Source organism: Typopeltis vanoorti, chromosome 6 (assembly GCF_054136105.1).
Source record: "Typopeltis vanoorti isolate ZY-2024b chromosome 6, IOZ_Tvanoo_1.0, whole genome shotgun sequence".
In the NCBI taxonomy this organism is placed as follows: domain Eukaryota; kingdom Metazoa; phylum Arthropoda; class Arachnida; order Uropygi; family Thelyphonidae; genus Typopeltis; species Typopeltis vanoorti.
The window spans coordinates 34,252,157-34,269,870 of NC_143554.1; the positions used below are offsets into that span (position 1 = coordinate 34,252,157).

Below are 17,714 nucleotides of genomic sequence, written 5' to 3' on the forward strand. Positions count from 1 at the left end.
ATGTACATAAATGAAGGTATTGGTACCCATCTTCATCGAATTTATATCTCTTCTTTCCTTATTAATAGGATAATTCAGATAAAACATTTTGACATCAACATGTCAGATCGTAATCTAGTTCTGCTTAAATTCCGCTTATGGAAATGTAGAGATCAGTTCTGGACAATGGAGACTTCCACCAAATTTTCCATTGATCTTTTCAACTAAATTCCAAACCCTCTGTATGAACTGGAGTAATGTTACCTGGAACTGGGATATGTTGTTAAAATTCAAACAAGCAGTAAAACAGAATATGATTGAATGGAAAAAGGCTTTCCTGGAAAAAAAAGTTGAAAGACCTGTATGAAGGGAGAAGCTGGTTTGTAGCAAACCAACACAATGGTATAGAATGCAGCAACATCATTAGAAACATTAACATAGGGATAGAAGTGGAAAGGGGAAACAAGTAGAAGAAAGAAAGAAATTTTAAAATAAGAATACAGCAGCACCTAGCAGATGGCTCTTCAGCTGCATTCTTCAGTAGACAACTTACAAAATTCCATGCAGAAAGGGCTATCATTCAAATTTGCTTTAAAGATGAGACATGTCCACCACTCAAGGCATCCTTGACTCCTTTCAAAAACACTGTAAAAATCTGTTTGAAGACAGTAGTACTGTGGGAAATTATAACTCTTGGAACATTAATAGCTTTCCTGTTCTTATCCAAGATGGGCTTGACAGACCCATTACAGCATTTGAAGTTACTACAGCTTATAAAGAATGTCAGACAAGAAAATCTCCAGGACATAATGGTCTAGGAATTAATCTGTTTGAAGACAGTAGTACTGTGGGAAATTATAACTCTTGGAACATTAATAGCTTTCCTGTTCTTATCCAAGATGGGCTTGACAGACCCATTACAGCATTTGAAGTTACTACAGCTTATAAAGAATGTCAGACAAGAAAATCTCCAGGACATAATGGTCTAGGAATTAAACTTTACTACAAGGCCTGAGATTTTATTCTTCTCATTCTAGTTATACTGTTATTTTTTTTTTTCTTTTGTCAGGACACATACCAAGTAAATTTGTAGCAAGTCATACCATCCTCATTCCTAAACCTAATAGTGATCATACCTTAATCAACAGCTGGGGGACTTATTTCTCTATCTAATACTGACTACAACATTTTTTTCTGCATTATCAATAACATGCTCAAAGTGGGAATGAGATATGTAATTAAAAGCAGACAGGTATATGGAGGAGTTCCAGGATGAGCAGTAGAATTTAATCTATTTCTGCTATGTGATCTACTCTGCTTAGTTAATTTGAAAAAAAAGCAGCAAATGGCAGTGCTATCGGTAGACTTTACTCAAGCATTTGATACTGTCCGACATCCTTTTCTGTTCCACATCCTCCATCAAATTGGTGTAGGTAAAAAGCTGCTATCCATTATTAAAGGAGCCTATGCAACTTCAACTGCTGCCTCCTCATTAATGGGTTCCTATCAAACCTGGTCAAAATTCAAAAATGAGTCAGGCAAGATTGCCCTCTTAGTCCATTACTCTTTGCATTGGTTCTTGAACCTTTCTTGCAGGAAGTCGAAAATACACGTGCTGTGCTGTTCTGTGCGAGAAATAACAGTTCCTTCAATTATAAAGGAATATAGTTATTAGCATATGCTGATGATGTTCACTGGTGTCCAAAACCTAAGGGTGAACACTATTTCTGAAGACTACAGCTGCAAATTCAGATGAATCAGCTTGTGGCAATTTGTATAACTAACGATTTTGAGTAGAAAATTTTCAAATTGCACACAAAGGGGTCATGTGGTAACACTCAACAGAATAAAAGGCTGCACTAAGTGAATTGTGTTTGAAGGAAGCTCTTTTCATCAAGAAATACATGTGCAAACTTGGATGTCTTGTAATGTCTCAAAGACATCATCTGGATGATTTCATGCGTGGAAGAATTACTGGAAACCTTGAAGAAGGCCACAGAATTACTGATTGCCAGAGAGTTTGGAATCTCACATAGCATTATATCCAGGCAATGGGCACTGTTTCAGACCAATGGAATGTGTTCCAAACATTTGCTAAGAGGTCGCAGATTTTTGGTTATAACAGCAAAATGTGTAATTAATGTGACACGGTGTCATCTTACAAGTCGGCTCCATTCAAGTACAGGTGCATGAATATCTTGACAAACCTTGACAAGACTTTTGTGACAAGTAGGTCTATATTCCGGAAGGCCTGTAATCTGTGTCCATTTTTCCACAGCTCATTGTAGAGCACATTCTCGGTGGTGGTGTATCCATAAAAATTGGACAACACACAATGAACTAATGTACTCTTTACAGAGGAGAGTTGTTTTAAGCTTTCCTCCAATTCTAGAGGACACTTGTGAGAATGATTTTGAAAGGGATGAATACAGTGCTGCTGGCATCGTTGTGTGAGGAGATATTATGCTTAATGGATGCACTGAGCTACAAGTGCTGGAAAGTGACTGACTGGTGAACAATATTGCAACAAAGTTCTTCAACTGCGTATTTGATTTTTCCATGGTGCTGTAAGTGCAGAATTCATTTTTATGCATGACAGTGCCACCCCACATTATACACGAGCAGTAGAAATACTTATGGAGACTGAGGATGTTAATCAAATCAAGTGACCTGCATGCTCCCCAGATCTCAACCCCCATAGATTTCGGATGTGATACGGAGATATCTTGCTGCTAAAAATTCCCCTCCAGAAAACAAACTAGGCCTTATTCTTGCTCTGAAGGAGGAGTGAATCAGTTTGCCTCAAAAACTAATGATTCACTTTGGTGCTAAGCATGGTATGACATTGTAAGAGCTGCATTGCGGTTAGGGGGTGGACATATTCCATACTGAAATGTCTCTCTGCGTAATTTTCTGTAAGCACTGTACATTAATTCTTTAACTGTGTCTTTTGGAAATTTGTAACTTTTGCCAAAAACATTACCTTACCTATCCTCTTTGCTCCCTGCAGAGCATAAGGTCTCAACCACTGACTTCCATCTGACTCTATTCAGTGCTTCTCTTTTGATCTCTTTCCAGGAACGTCCCAGCCACCTTGCCTCTATTTCTAGTTCTCTTCTCCATGTTATCCTGGGTCTGCCTCTTTTCCTCTTGCCTTGGGGGATTCCATTCTAGTGCAGTTCTTGCTATTTCTTTATCTGGGTTCCTGATTGTGTGACCTATCCAGTTCCATTTTCTTTTAGTGATTTCATTTCTGATGCTGGTTTGGCCAGTATATTCCTAGTATCTTCCTGAAGCATTTGTTTATATAGACCTGTATTTTATTTATGTTTTCCTTTGTTAGTGACCATGTCTCAGCTCCGTATAGTAAAAGTGGTTTAACATTAGTGTTGAAGAGCTTAATTTTGGTTTTTAATTTTATTTCTTTGGACCCCCAAATTTTCTTCATCATATTGAATGCAATCTGTGCTTTCTGGATTCTATTTTGTATGTCCTGTTTGGTTCCTCCTTGTGTGCTGATCACTGATCCCAGGTAGATAAAGTTATCTACCCTGTTCCAGTGTTTTCCCTAGTATTTCAAAGACTAATTCTTGTTTTGCCAAAAACATATTGCAATTTAATTTGTATGAAATTTATAACATATTGTTGTGTAATATAATTTATTAATATGCTAGCAATAAATTTCCACATTTGGCTGTAGTCATGAAAATTTTTTATATACAGGTAAAAATGTAGTTCATCCTTTGGTTTTCGATGCCTGTGTAGTAGGCACTTTGTGAGATAATGATTCCGTATACAGTTACCCTTGAACAATGCCTGGATTTGAGACATTGATCCCCCCGCTCAGTCGAAAATCCACGTATAACTTTTGACTCCCCAAAAACTTAATTACTAATAGCCTAATGTTGACTAGAAGCTTTACCGATAACATAAACAGTCGATTAACATTTTGTGTGTTATATGTACTATGTCCTGTACTTTATTCTTACAATAAAGGAAGCTAGAGATAAGAAAATCATAAGGAAGAGAAAATACATTTACATTACTGTATTTATGATTCCGCAAGTTTACGCCATCTGTTTACGAGATGAATTGTCTGTCTGTCAGGACCTACATCAATATTTTCTTATATTATTATTATTATTATTATTATTATTATTATTTCGGGCGACTCCAGGAGTCCTTAGACTCATCGAGGGAGGCCCTAAACATCATGTCCACACAACTATGCGATTACATTCTCACAGTATCTATCATACCTTGTCTTGAACTCGTTCACCGTCATAGCACCCACAACAGACTCTGGCAGCTTATTCCACTCATTTACCACTCTAAAAGTAAAGAACCCAGCTCTAACACCCCTGCTAACCACACTCTTGCCCAGCTTCCATAGGTGTCCCCTAGTTCTCCCACCTCTGGTCCTGATCTCAAAAATATCCTCTGAATTAATCCTATAGAATCCCTTTAGTAATTTGAATGTCTCAATCATATCTCCCCTCCTCCGCCTATCAACTAGTTTCTGCAACCCACAAATCTTCAACCTGTTCTCATATGGTTCATTCCATAGACCTGTTATCATCTTAGTCACTCGCCTCTGGATCCTCTCCACCTCCTCCCCATCAAGAAGGAACCGAGGTGACCAAATCTGGGCACAGTAGTCGAGATGAGGTCTTATCAAGGCTCGGTACAGAGGTACAATAACTTGCTTGTCTCTGCTCGTCAAGGTATTTTTCAACAACCAAGTGAGTTGATGAGCTGATTTAGTTACTTTTGCAGTGTGCCCCCCTAAACTTCATCTCCCTATCCACCAACACTCCCAAGTCCCTGGCCTCATCAATCTCTTGGAGTACAGTTCCACCATATGATACAAAACACTGTAGATGTTATACATATTACTAACACTAGACATTAAAAATGAAAAAAATAATGTGAAAAAGAAATTCACATTTATTTATAGGTATAACGATTCATGCATTGATAACAAAGAAGCAGCAATATGATTGCTTTATGGTAGCCTAGCCCACTAATGAATGAATTGTTATAAAATTTTTAATTTATGCTAATTAAATTTAACTATATTGTTTCTTAGCCGAATAAGAAACTCAGTGTTTCATGCTGAATATAGAAACTATATAAAGTTCGGTGATTCTAAGCGTAAGCAAATACCTGGATAGTGCAGCACCTGACCCATTTGGTAGTGCAAACTGAGGCAACTCATAGTAAGGGTGGAGCAAGCTCCGATCACTGTTCTTGGTATTTACTCATAATGTGAACTTAGCTCCTAGGAGCTGTATTACTGTTCTACATTATGAGAGAAAGTCACTACAGTAATACAGCTCCTAGGAGCTAAGTTTACATTATGGGTAAATACCAAGAATAGTGATCGGAGCATGATCTATCCTTACTATGAGTTACCTCAGTTTGCACTACCAAATGGGTCAGGTGCTGCACTATCCAGGTATTTGCTTACGCTTGGAATCGCCGAACTTTATATAGTTTCTATATTCGACATGAAACTCTTTGAGTTTCTTATTCGGCTAAGAAACAATATGGGATGTAATATCCCTTAACTTAAATAAGTTCATGTCACCGAATTGAAGCCTTTGGCTCTTCATATAATTAGTAAATTTAACTAATTATTTAATAACAATTAATTTTGTCCAGTTATGATTTAATACTGCATTCTTTACATTTGTTTACATTTCTCTGAACTGCAAATGGTGCCATGTACTGTCTGTAAGTGTTTGTGTGCATAAGTTTTGATAAATTTTAACTTTTTATAATAGATTTGTGCATCTTTTCTGGTAATAAATGATCAAATAGACTAGCATGTATGTATATTTTATGCATTAATGACATATGTAACTTTTTCTTAATTTTTCGATATTTCTAGGTTATGCGGTTCATCTGCAAGTTTTTTCAAATTGTCGCAAATCTCAAAAAAATTTTCCGATATATTTATTGAAAAAAATCTGCATATAATTGGACCCATGTAGAAAAAATTCAGAAAGGTCTGTGGATTAACTGCTAATGCAGACAACACAAAATTAAACATTTTTGGATAGTGGGATCTTTGAGGCATTCTTTTTGTACTAACCCCTAAGAGAGAGAAAACCCCCCTCAATATACTTGGAATTCCCTTCTTCACTTACTCAATGTTACCAGTTCAAGAACTTGTATTCAAAAGCATTGAAACCTTAGAAGACTGGAAAATTGGGCCACTTTCCTTTTCTTCTAAAGCCATAGTACTTAAAATCTTTTTTTCCCCCAGCTCAATTATGCATAATAAATATTACAGACATTACAGAAGCTGAAGAAAAGCAATTATATAGTAAGCCTAGTGCAAATTTTTTGTTCTAACTGATATCAAGACGTTAAAAAGGAATTTTTTTCAACTATCAAAGAGGCTTTGGGCTTCCAATCTTAAAGTTCTGCTATTTAAGCGATACAGCTTAAAAAATCTATAAAATGTTGTAGACCGATACATGTGTTAACCTTCTCCAGTATTACCTGGATTTCCATCTTCCCCTGTTTGCAGTAAATGAGTATAAAAATCCAAAAGCTGAGATTGTTCCTGAATATTAACAGCATTCTGTACTTAACTTTAAGATTGCTATAACATCCTGGCATGACATTCTTTTCATTAATATAGTAAAATTTGGTATAAAGAAATCTTAAGTCTCTTTTGCCACGAACTTCCACAGTTGGGTACTGACAACAGTTTGTTTAATAACTTACTGAATTTCCAACAGGAGTGATCTTGGAGAATTGCATATGGTTGCCTTTCAGAAGAAGTACTTTAACATCATCAAGCCAATCTATGACATCTGTTGCTGATTGGAAACTGTAGAACATGCATTCTACAGCTGTCCTCTTGTCCTGTATATTTGGAACAGATTATGTAATATGTTGGGCATTCCATTTTTTACGACAGAATAGGTTCTTTTTTTTGCAATACCCACCACCTTTCAGCAATGAGAAAAGAATTTTTATTTTTATAATTAATGAATTAAAATACCATTTCTGGAAGATTAGGAAGAAACATGGATTTGAAAACCAGCAATATGACATGCAAATACTTTATAATATTGTATTGTATTGTATTGTGGAAATTTTATTGTTCAGTGAAACAATTTTTGTATTCAAAGAGAAGCATTCTAGGATATATCAGATTTCTTGGCCATGTGGTGTATACCACTCACATTATGCAATATTCAGCAGGGAGAGATAAAATTTTGTCAGTTTTTACCATGAAAGTTTTTTAGGTTTTTTAAAGGGTTCCATCATCTTAGTTCAATATGGTCTTATGATCAATTTCAAGGATGACTCGAGAGCAATCCCAGGTAGAGAAGACCAACTCAAGGTGTTAACTCGGATAAGTGAAACCACCTGAGTATCAGTCATTTTTATGCTTTAGTTTCAATTGGTATTTTGGTTGTTCATCTGCATGAGACTGCTGAAAAAGGAAAACTGATAGTCTTTGGCTATATGATGATAATAAAGAGCTGATGCCTTTCTCTCTCTCTCATACTATCTGTCTGTCTCTATGAGGCTCTCTTGCATCCCTACACTAACTACTCTAGGCCTGTGATGAACACCCCTTTACTTTTTCATCTCAATAAAGGTTGAAACCAGCCTGGGTAGTAACATAGCATAATACACATCCGAAAAGCTGTGCTTTGCATTATGATGATGATGATGGTGATGATTTATGGTTTTAATGGTGCAAGGACAGCAAAGGTCATACTGTGCTATGTCAAAGGTTTTATTGTCTCACAAGGTGTGAGACAATCACAAATCTTCATGCATGTAGCAGGATTCCAATCATGAAGATCCTTCATGCCCAAACATTGTTTGCTTACACTTCAACAAAGGACTAAACCAAGAATATAATTTCTTGGCATCTTTAATTTATTGCATTATCAAGTTCTGAATAGAAGTTGGTGAGAGTGGACTACCCATGGTAGTTCCTTTAACTTGACTGTAAAACTCATTTTGACAAAGAAAATAGCAAGAGTGAATAACAAAGTCAAATAAATCCTCTGGACAGTCTTGTGAAAACAGATGAAATGTATCTTCTAGGGCTGGGATTTCCAAACTTTATAGTCAGAGACCTCCTAAGGAAATATTCAGTAATAACAAAGACCCCCAATAGCAATTCCAACAAAATGAATAATCCTCTCCTAAACACTGCAGAATGAAAATATCTAGTGACACTAGAAATAGCTCTGAAGTTTGGAGACAGCAATAGCAGTTAAAGGAAACTGAGCATGCCACCCAAATGAAAATCTATCTGCGTGGACACTAAAAATTTGTTTCCAATGGCACACAGTTGATATGCTGCCAGGTACACAAGTATGAGCCACTTTGCCGACTGCCTGAGTTAACGACTTGTTTCTTATACTAATTCTACATTTCTAGAATTATCTTTGTGACGAAATATTTTCTTTAAATACCTCTAAAATAATCTTACCAACCCCAACTGGCTTTATTAGGAACTTAAGACCTCCTTTAAACTTGCCCAGGTACATTAGTGAAAAGTGATTCTGTATTGACTGACTATTAAATCAGGTTGGAGGGAAAGATTTTTCACTCTATCCAGAAAATTAGATGAATTTTTTATGAAGGAGTGGGAGTTACCATTCTGAGCTTTTAATAAGTGTGCTAAAAATTTGGTTGCGGTATTTAGGAGAATCTCTACAGTTGACAGTGAACAAGGAGGAATGACTTCCTTGTGGAGCTTATGTAGACTATAGAACCGAGGGATTCTAGCAAAATAAGTTTTAAGTGTGTCTATGGTATCTCCATCAAGCCTTAAGATTCATGTAATAAAGAGTTCAATTTTCTCAGTTGATTATAGGTGGGATTGTAATTCAGTTCCTGATAGTAAGTCAGTCTTTCATATAGTAAGAGAGAGACATTTTGTGTGTAGTTTGTAGAGTCCATAACTATCATTGCCTTCCCTTTGTCAGGATACTTGTGCCATATATTTCGATCTGGAAATTATAGATCATTTTCAGGGGCATTAGGTAATAGGTTACAAGTTAGAACTAGAACAGCAGACAAATTTAAAACAGTGAGGGCTGTGTGATGTTATACATACAGCTGTGCAAAACAAAAACTGAGCAAGCATAGAACAGGTATCCCTTGCTTAATGCGGATTTGATTATCACGGCAAAATTAATTGCGGCAATCCCTTGATATACGTGTCAAGAGTTTTGATTAATGCACCTTTAAATTTACCACGCAAAATCATGCTCACGCCACGAAGCTGCTAGCCTCGTAGTCATCCAAATTCTCTTAATGATCTGTGTGAGAATGTGAAACTTTTATTTTCCCTACCAAATACGACATCATTGCTTCAACCCATGGACATGGGCGTTATTGCAACTTTCAAAGCCTATTTTCTTAAAAAGACATTCTCAAAGGCAATAGAAACAACAACGGAATAAAATGCGATTATGCTTCACGAATTTTGGAAAAAATGTAACATTAAACACGCTATTCGTGACTCCAAGGAGCAAGTGTCTTCTAGTTGCATGAAAGCTGTTTGGAAAAAAACCTTCTGCCAGAATGCGTTAATGACTTAAGTTGCTTTCAAAATCCTGTGAACAACCTGGTTAAAGAAATCGTTGTAATTGGTGAAGACCTCGGTTTTGATGGTGTTGATGCAGAAGATGTTAAAGAATTATTGGATTCAAATTCAAAAGATTTCACTGATAACGATCTTCTTGAAATTGAACAATGCACATATGAAGACAACGAACAAATGGAATGTTGAGGTGAGGTTCCAAAGGAGATAATCAAAGAACTGGATGGAATATTTCAGTTTTAGAATCGCTTAAGCAGCAAGCAATGAATATGGATCCAGATGTTAATCGAAGAATGCTTGTTTGCTGAGGTCTGGAGAGTGATTTTACTTGTTATCGTAGAATTTATGCTGATAAGAAAAAAACTAAAACTGTTCAAACGACGCTTTATAACTTCTTTTGATTAAAAAAAAATTGCAGTGACTAATGTAGGTACAAGTATTTATTAAACATTTATTTTGCATTCATTTTTTATCTTTCCTAAAAGAGTAGCATATAAATCAAACTATTAGTACAATAATCGATTAGGGACGAATTGTACTTTTTGCCATTGATTATTAGATTTGATTAACGCATTTTGATATACGCAGTGCCATTAAGGGATTAATTAACCATGCTAATAGAGGGATACCTTTATTGTTATCTATTGCTTAATTCTAGTAAGTATATATATATATATATATATGTGTAATTAATTTTTTAACTTGGGGATACTGTACATTAGGGTTACCAAGTAATTTTATAAGCTTGGTTATTTAACTCCTAATCCCAAGTATGCAAACAATTAAGTTTGCATCTGAAACATAGTTCAAGTCTAAATATGGTACAACACCAGAGCAACTCATTGTAAAGGTGGGTAAAGCTCTGATCACTATTCTTAGTATTTTCCCATAAAGCACATCTCACTAAAAGATGTATACTGCAATACATTATGGGTGGGGTCACTACCCAGACCCGTTAACCTTTTTTGAGATCTCCTCAGTGAGTAGCTAGACCCTAAATACCAAGGTTTTAGTAATACAGAGCCTTAACAACTTTACCTATAGAAGTTGCTGCAAGGTGTTTTTATTTTTAATAAGAATTTCTGGAGGAGATATAGATGTAATTAATTTTTTAATTTGAGGATACTGTATATTAGGGTTACCAAGTAATTTTATAAGCTTGGTTATTTAACTCCTAATCCCAAGTAAGCAAACAATTAAGTTTGCCCCTGAAACGTAGTTCAAGTCTAAAGATGGTACAACACCAGGGCAACTCATTGTAAAGGTGAGTAAAGCTCTGATCACTATACTTAGTATTATCCCATAATGTTTTCCCATTATTCTTAGTATTTTCTAAGAATAGTGATCAGAGCTTTACCCACCTTTACAATGAGTTGCCCTGGTGTTGTATCATCTTTAGACTTGAACTATGTTTCAGGTGCAAACTTGTTTGTTTGCATACTTGGGATTAGGAGCTAAATAACCAAGCTTATAAAATTACTTGGTAACCTTAATATACAGTATCCCCAAGTTAAAAAATTAATTACATCTATATCTCCTCCAGAGATTCTTATTAAAAATAAAAACACCTTGCAGCAACTGTTATAGGTAAAGTTGTTAAGGTTCTGTATTACTAAAACCTTGGTATTTAGGGTCTAGCTACTCACTGAGGAGACCTCAAAAAAAGACCTCAGAAACCGGTCTGGGTAGTGACCCCACCCATAATCTATTGCAGTATACATCTTTTAGTGAGATGTGCTTTACATTATGGGAAAATACTAAGAATAGTGATCAGAGCTTTACCCACCTTTACAATGAGTTGCCCTGGTGTTGTACCATCTTTAGACTTGAACTATGTTTCAGGCACAAACAATTGTTTGCATACTTGGGATTAGAAGTTATATAACCAAGCTGCTATTAAAATAAGACTTTCCCATATTTTTGAAAACGAGAGGCAGTCATTCTGATTCAAGTACAAACGATGGAGCAATGCTTCGCCGCTTTCTTTAAATAAACAATCAAATTTATGGTGACACTAATGAAACAGCTGTGTTTCAGACCAAAAGCTATTATGGTTGGTATTTATTCCATTATGTGCAAGGCAAGATTTTTTTATTCATCATCAAATTCCTGACATATACCCTCAAGGGGTGTACAGGATATGATAGTACTACATGACAAATTTACATCATTACTAACTTCCTATCTACAATTTTCCTCCAAATCAGTCTGTTACTTGTCAAGACTCCAACATTATCAGATCTTATATTTCTCCCGTCTAAGGCACTTTGTACCGTATCAATCCACCTATATCTTGGTCTTCCTCTGGATCGGTTTCTTGCCAACCTGGCAGAGAACACTTGTTTTGCTAATCTTTCCTCGCCCATTCTATTTAAGTGACCATACCACCTCAGATTAGCTCTGCTAACGCATTCCTGGATGCTGACAATGTCAAGTTCTTTCTTAATATCCTTGTTTTTAATATGATATTGTCATTGATGCCACCTGTTCACGCCTCTAAGTTTTATCAGGACTCTCATATCTGGAGTCTCTAGTCTTTGGTCAAGTGTTTTACTTCTAACCCAGCTCTCAGATCCATAAGTTAAAACTGGTTTGAACGCTGTCTTGTGTACAGCTAATTTAGTATTCCGACTAATTTCTCTCTTATTCCATATGAATTTATTCAGTTGACTTCCTACCTTACCAACTTTGTTGATTCTGTTGTCCATTTCCATATTTAATTTACCATCTTCACTAAAAATCGTGCCTAAGTAACTGAAATGTTTTACTTGTTCTATAAGTTCTCCATTCACAATGCAGTTGATATTTTCAATTTTTCTGCTTATTTTCATTGTCTTTGTCTTTTTAATGCTAACCTTCATACCATATCTATTACAACAGTCATTCAATTTAGTCGGGGAATCTTGTAGAGAATTTATTTAGAAATATAACATCGTCCGCATAAAGCAATTAGCTGACATTAACATCTCCAATTCTGATATCATGTTTAATACCACTTTCCTTCATAATGTGATCCATATAGATAATGAATAACAGAGGGGATAATGTACATCCTTGTCTCACACCAGATTTAACATTACACCATCTTCCTGTACTTCCTTCAATTCTAACTGCTGACTTACAACTCAAATAAAGACTAAGTATTGCTTGCTATAATGCCCCATTGACACCATATAACTGCAGCGTATTGAATAGCTTCTCTCTTGGCACCTTGTCATGCCTTTTCCAAATCGACAAAACTTAAATACAGATCTTTGTTATATTCCCATGCTTTCTAGACTATTTGTAGTAAAGTGAAGATCTGATCCTGACAGCCTCTATTTGGCCTGAATCCAGCTTGTTCTTCACCAAGCTTTTCTTCCACAATTCTTCTCAACTGTTTTGCAAGTAAACTTGCATAAATCTAGCCAGGAACACTCAGTAGGGAAATACCTCTGTGATTCTCATGTTCAGTTTTATTTCCCTTTTTATATATGGGTACTTTGAGAGCTCTACTCCAATCATCGGGAATTCGTCCCTCTGTCTAGGCCTTCTGAACTATGCAATGCAGCCACTGTAAGACTCTTATACCACCATACTTCAGCATTTCTGGTCGAATATCATCTACTCCTGCTGCCTTTCCACATTTCAAGGCTTTGATGGATTTTTCTACTTCAAGTATGAATATATATTCCTGACTGCATACCTGGTCAGTGTTCTTTACCACTGTGCTGTCATCACTGCTTGTTTCATTTAGCAGTTTAGTAAAATAATTACTCCATACTTCAAGGATATCTTTTTCTCCTGTTTTCATGTCACCTTTATCATCTCTAACTTCTTTTACAGCACTCTTTCCTCCATTCCCCATTCCTCAGCTAGCTCCATTTCTTTGCCATTCAGGCCTCTTATGTTGATAGTACCGTTCTTTAACTCTGGTGATGTTGAGTTGGGGTGTGCTTTCAGGTTTGTTCCAGTAGCTGACTTTTCGCTGTTTGCCCTGGTTTCCTGGTGAAAACAATGGGGGCTTTGTTTAACCGGGCGACGCCCCAGCCAGCTTGAAAATTTGTCATGTTGTACCATCATTTTTTATTTTAGTTTAACCAATAAGAATACAATTTGGTTGGCTTAATCCCAAATTGCCAACCCATCCTCGTTCGCTCAGTATCCAGGTAGATACCCAACAGGGTGCAGCACGAGAAGGTGAGAATTGGACATTAGGTCAGAAGCCCTGGTCGGTTCTCTGCATTCCTTTAAAGGCTATATGGAGGTCTCCTCTCAGTTATAGAGCTTTGACACCCCATTTTTTTATTTTTATTATTATGATTAAATACTTAATAATACAATTAAGTAATAGCTAATAGTATATTTCCTCAGTTTTTTTTTTTGCCATGTTTTTGGCTCTTAGAATTCTATATTTGTTCATTTTTCTAGTTCTATCTTGTATCCTATTACTAAATGCCATGAAATATGGTCTGTAATTTTTAGATTGAAATATATGGCTTTGTATTAAATTGTATTCATTCTTTTCTTGTGTTATCGTGTGAATTTTAAGAAATGAATGTGATTTGAAGTGCGAGATAATTTTTTGCACAAGAAGAAGAAGGTTAGATTACAGAACCTTGGGGGTAATCCTGCATTAGTGAGGAACCATCTACTGTGACATATATTAGCAGCCAGAGAGGAAGCTGGCAGTCCATTTGCAAAGGATAGAAAGCACACCATAGTATGGTAGTCTGCTGAGCAGGCCTCTGTGCCAGACCCAATTAAATGCTTAGAAATGTCAAGAGCAAACACATTAGCTTCACCAAACCTTTCCATAGCTTATTTCCAAAGGTGGATCATGAAGGCTATAAGATTTGTGGATCAAAAGTGATTGAATCCATATTGTTGGTCATTGATTAGCTGGTGAGCCTTGAATTGGTGAAGAATTTTGCTGCTGATACCCTCTCCATGCTTTTTGAGAGAACTAAAGAAAGAATGACTGGCCAACTTGTATCATCTTTGTTGGCTGACATCACTTTTTGGAATGAACTGAGCTGAGTGTAGGCTTGCTACTGTGTTGTAGGGTAGATGCTAGTAGAATAGGAAAGATTGAAGATATGATATAGAATTGGTGTTAGTTCTGGAGAACAAGTTTTTAACACGGTGTAGGAGATACCAATGGGGATCAGATGACTTATTGGTGCCCAAGAATTCTTTCTTGGGGTGGGGGGGGATGACTGGCTTGATACCAATCAGATTATTTGGACACAAACCTTGGACAAGTTTGTGGTCCTTGTTACCAGGAGAACTAACATGTATTTAGTGAGAGAACTGGAAGAAGTCTGTGGTGTTACCAGGGTGGTAGGGTTGTTTGATATTCTGATGAGTAGATGGAATGTCCATGCTATCATTGTCAGAGTTCAGAGAGAGAGAGAGAGAAAGAACAAATTAATGCGGCAAATTTTGGGAAGGAGATTTTGATTGAATGGGATTCGAGGTGTTTTTGCATTCTCTGACATGTCATGTAAGTTCAAATAAATGCACAAGCATGCCTTTGTGGCAATAGGAATTGTGTAAGGTGTGGCTTCGGCTGTTGAGATAGTGAGGTTCCACGAGGAATGATAGGTCTCGTTTGGAAGACAGTAAATGGTGATGTGATTCTTTGTTGCTATTAGTCACAGATGTTGTAGATGTGGATGCTTTTATATGTGTAAGAATTTTTAATGTTTCTGGGTTTTTTAATTGGAATTGTGTTGCTTTATTTATTTATTTATTGCATTTTTAAATTTTTTATATTTATAATTACTTACATTAACTGTTCTTAATTTCTTCATTTTTGCTATTCATGATTTTGTTAATCTGCCAGTATCATTAGTAATGTGGTTTTGTCTAATTACATCCTAATCATCCATATGCCATTTTAACTTACCATCTAGGTCTAATTTTTTTTGTTTTCTTAAGAACTATCTGAATAATCTGTATCCACAAATCTTTTTTGAAGTGAAGGCTAAGCTATAAATCTACACCTTAATTATAAAAACTGACCTCCTTATATCATATTAGCCTGTAAACTTTGATGACATCTAGAACTGTTGATACAATCCCTCTACTTAGCTTGGGAAACATGTAATGTCTAAATTCTTCTCATGATATGTAGGATAGGCTATCATTAGATGTCATGAGTGCATCTTCAGTGAAATAGTTCAAAGAGAGAGATGATGGATATTCAAGTATGATTTACTAAAGTGTCCTTCCCTCAGTGAGTCATTGAACTACCTGGAGGAATCTTTTTAATAATAATTAGTATTATTTTAAAATTTAATTTAAACCAAAGTTTATATTGTTCAGCAATTGATTACAAATACTAGATCTGGGTTTAATTCAGAGTAAGTTGTTATATGCATGTAGATGTGTGACAAAACAAATCTAATAGATGTTGAAGTAATAGGAGTTAACTGACAAAAAGGATAAATGCTATCAAACTCATGCCTTGAGTAAGAAACACAGTTATAAGTATATCCTGTTTTCACTACATTTATATAACATTCCTAGCTGTTTTAATGGAACACATGTCAGACATTATTATGAGTTAAATATTAAATCTAATAGATGCCTGTGTATTCTTCTGAAATGCACCACCATGACACACAAAAAGATTGTTAATCAGTTAAAAATTTGCTGTTTTTGCCAGCTTTCATATGTAAATGTTGTAATCATTTTCTAAAAAAACTTTTCTTTCCTCTCTGCTAATAGGAAATTAGAGCAGAAGGTACGTGAGCTGATGTCAGAACGTAATGACTTTAAAGCATGGTACTTTGTTCCCCAAACAACTGGCAAGTATCAGCGAGTCATGCGCAAAGAAGTAGATGATCGTAAAGAAATAGAAGGATTCAAATAGTATTTAGCTTAGGTTTTGTATCATATCAGTTTTAGGTATTGAACAGTTTAATTGATAATGTAATGTATACATATATGCATAACTCTGTATGTGCATTCTAGCTCGTGTGTAGGCAACTGCTTCTTGTTTCTTACTGAGAAACTGTTGCTCTGTAAGTTGTATAACTCAACTAATAGATTACTTAATCTAATTTACACAGCATTTTTAATTTTGTATTTTATTGAACACTGTGTGTTTATTTATTTTTTTTATTTAGAATAGAATCACTTTGAAAATTTGAATGGGGAAACTTATAAGTTTTGCTTATAATGAAAAGGCATGGATTTATGACAGTAATGTTTCCCTTGAGAAAGTGATATAGATCACTTTTTTTAACAAAGTGACAAGGAATTTTTTTAGGTTTCTTCACAGCAACTTTTTCATCTAATAAACTGGCAAACCAAGCCAGAAGAACACTGTGGACTCATAGTATTTGTTTCAGCTGTAATCCCAAATAATAACCCAAGCAAGTCAGAGTTGGTTTTGTTTTTCCCTCCATGTAAAGCAGATATAATTGTATAAGACCACACACACACACACACACACACACACACACACAACTTAAAAACATAGAATATGAGCTCAATCAAAGTTATGTAATAAAGTAATTCTATTTAAGTTGATACTAAGCTCTAAGAATTTGATAGAATAAGAAAGGAACTATTTAAAATGAAAGAAAATGGCTTATATTTATCGAAAAATATTTTCTCTAATCAAAATTTATAACCAGCCAGCGAATGCTCGATGTGCTTTTACCGTCCAACTTCAAATATCCTCTTTCATTTTATCTACTGCTGTCTCTTGAACAGCCTTGTGTATTAGTGTTCCCTTGCGTCCTAAGTCTACAGCCATTTTAAGAAAATTATCAGTTCATTCCCCCCACCCCACCCAACCCATCATTCTAGGCTAATGTGGCACTAATGGGCTGTAGATTTTGCAACCTCTCATTTGTAGTTGGATTAATATATATATATATATATAAAGAAAAAAAACTAAAAAACTACTAGCCTAGTTGACTGAGTAGATAGTGTGTGTGAATATAATTAAGTGGTAGGTAAATTTCTTTCCCAGTGTGAGACCATCACCCTACTTTTTTTTTTTTTTTTTAAATCTTGAAATAGCTAAGAAAAATATCCATATTTAGTCTATAGAGCACAGTTTCCATATTATCTATGCTTTATCTCATCCATAATACTAATGCTAAAGTACTATAAGTTTATAGCTTTTCTTGAGTGCTAGAAATGG

The 17,714-nt window shown here is 35.5% G+C and overlaps 1 protein-coding gene across 1 annotated transcript in view; it reads left to right on the forward strand.

The window, feature by feature from the left end:
- The window catches only part of ND-SGDH (NADH dehydrogenase (ubiquinone) SGDH subunit), an 80,031-nt gene extending 63,407 nt beyond the window's left edge, over positions 1-16,624 (forward strand). Inside the window, exon 4 of the mRNA XM_090394744.1 lies at positions 16,286-16,624. Within this exon, the coding sequence (XP_090250870.1) occupies positions 16,286-16,430 (145 nt within the window). The 3' untranslated portion in view covers positions 16,431-16,624. The remainder of the gene's footprint in view (positions 1-16,285) is intronic.
- The last annotated feature ends 1,090 nt before the right edge of the window (positions 16,625-17,714 follow it).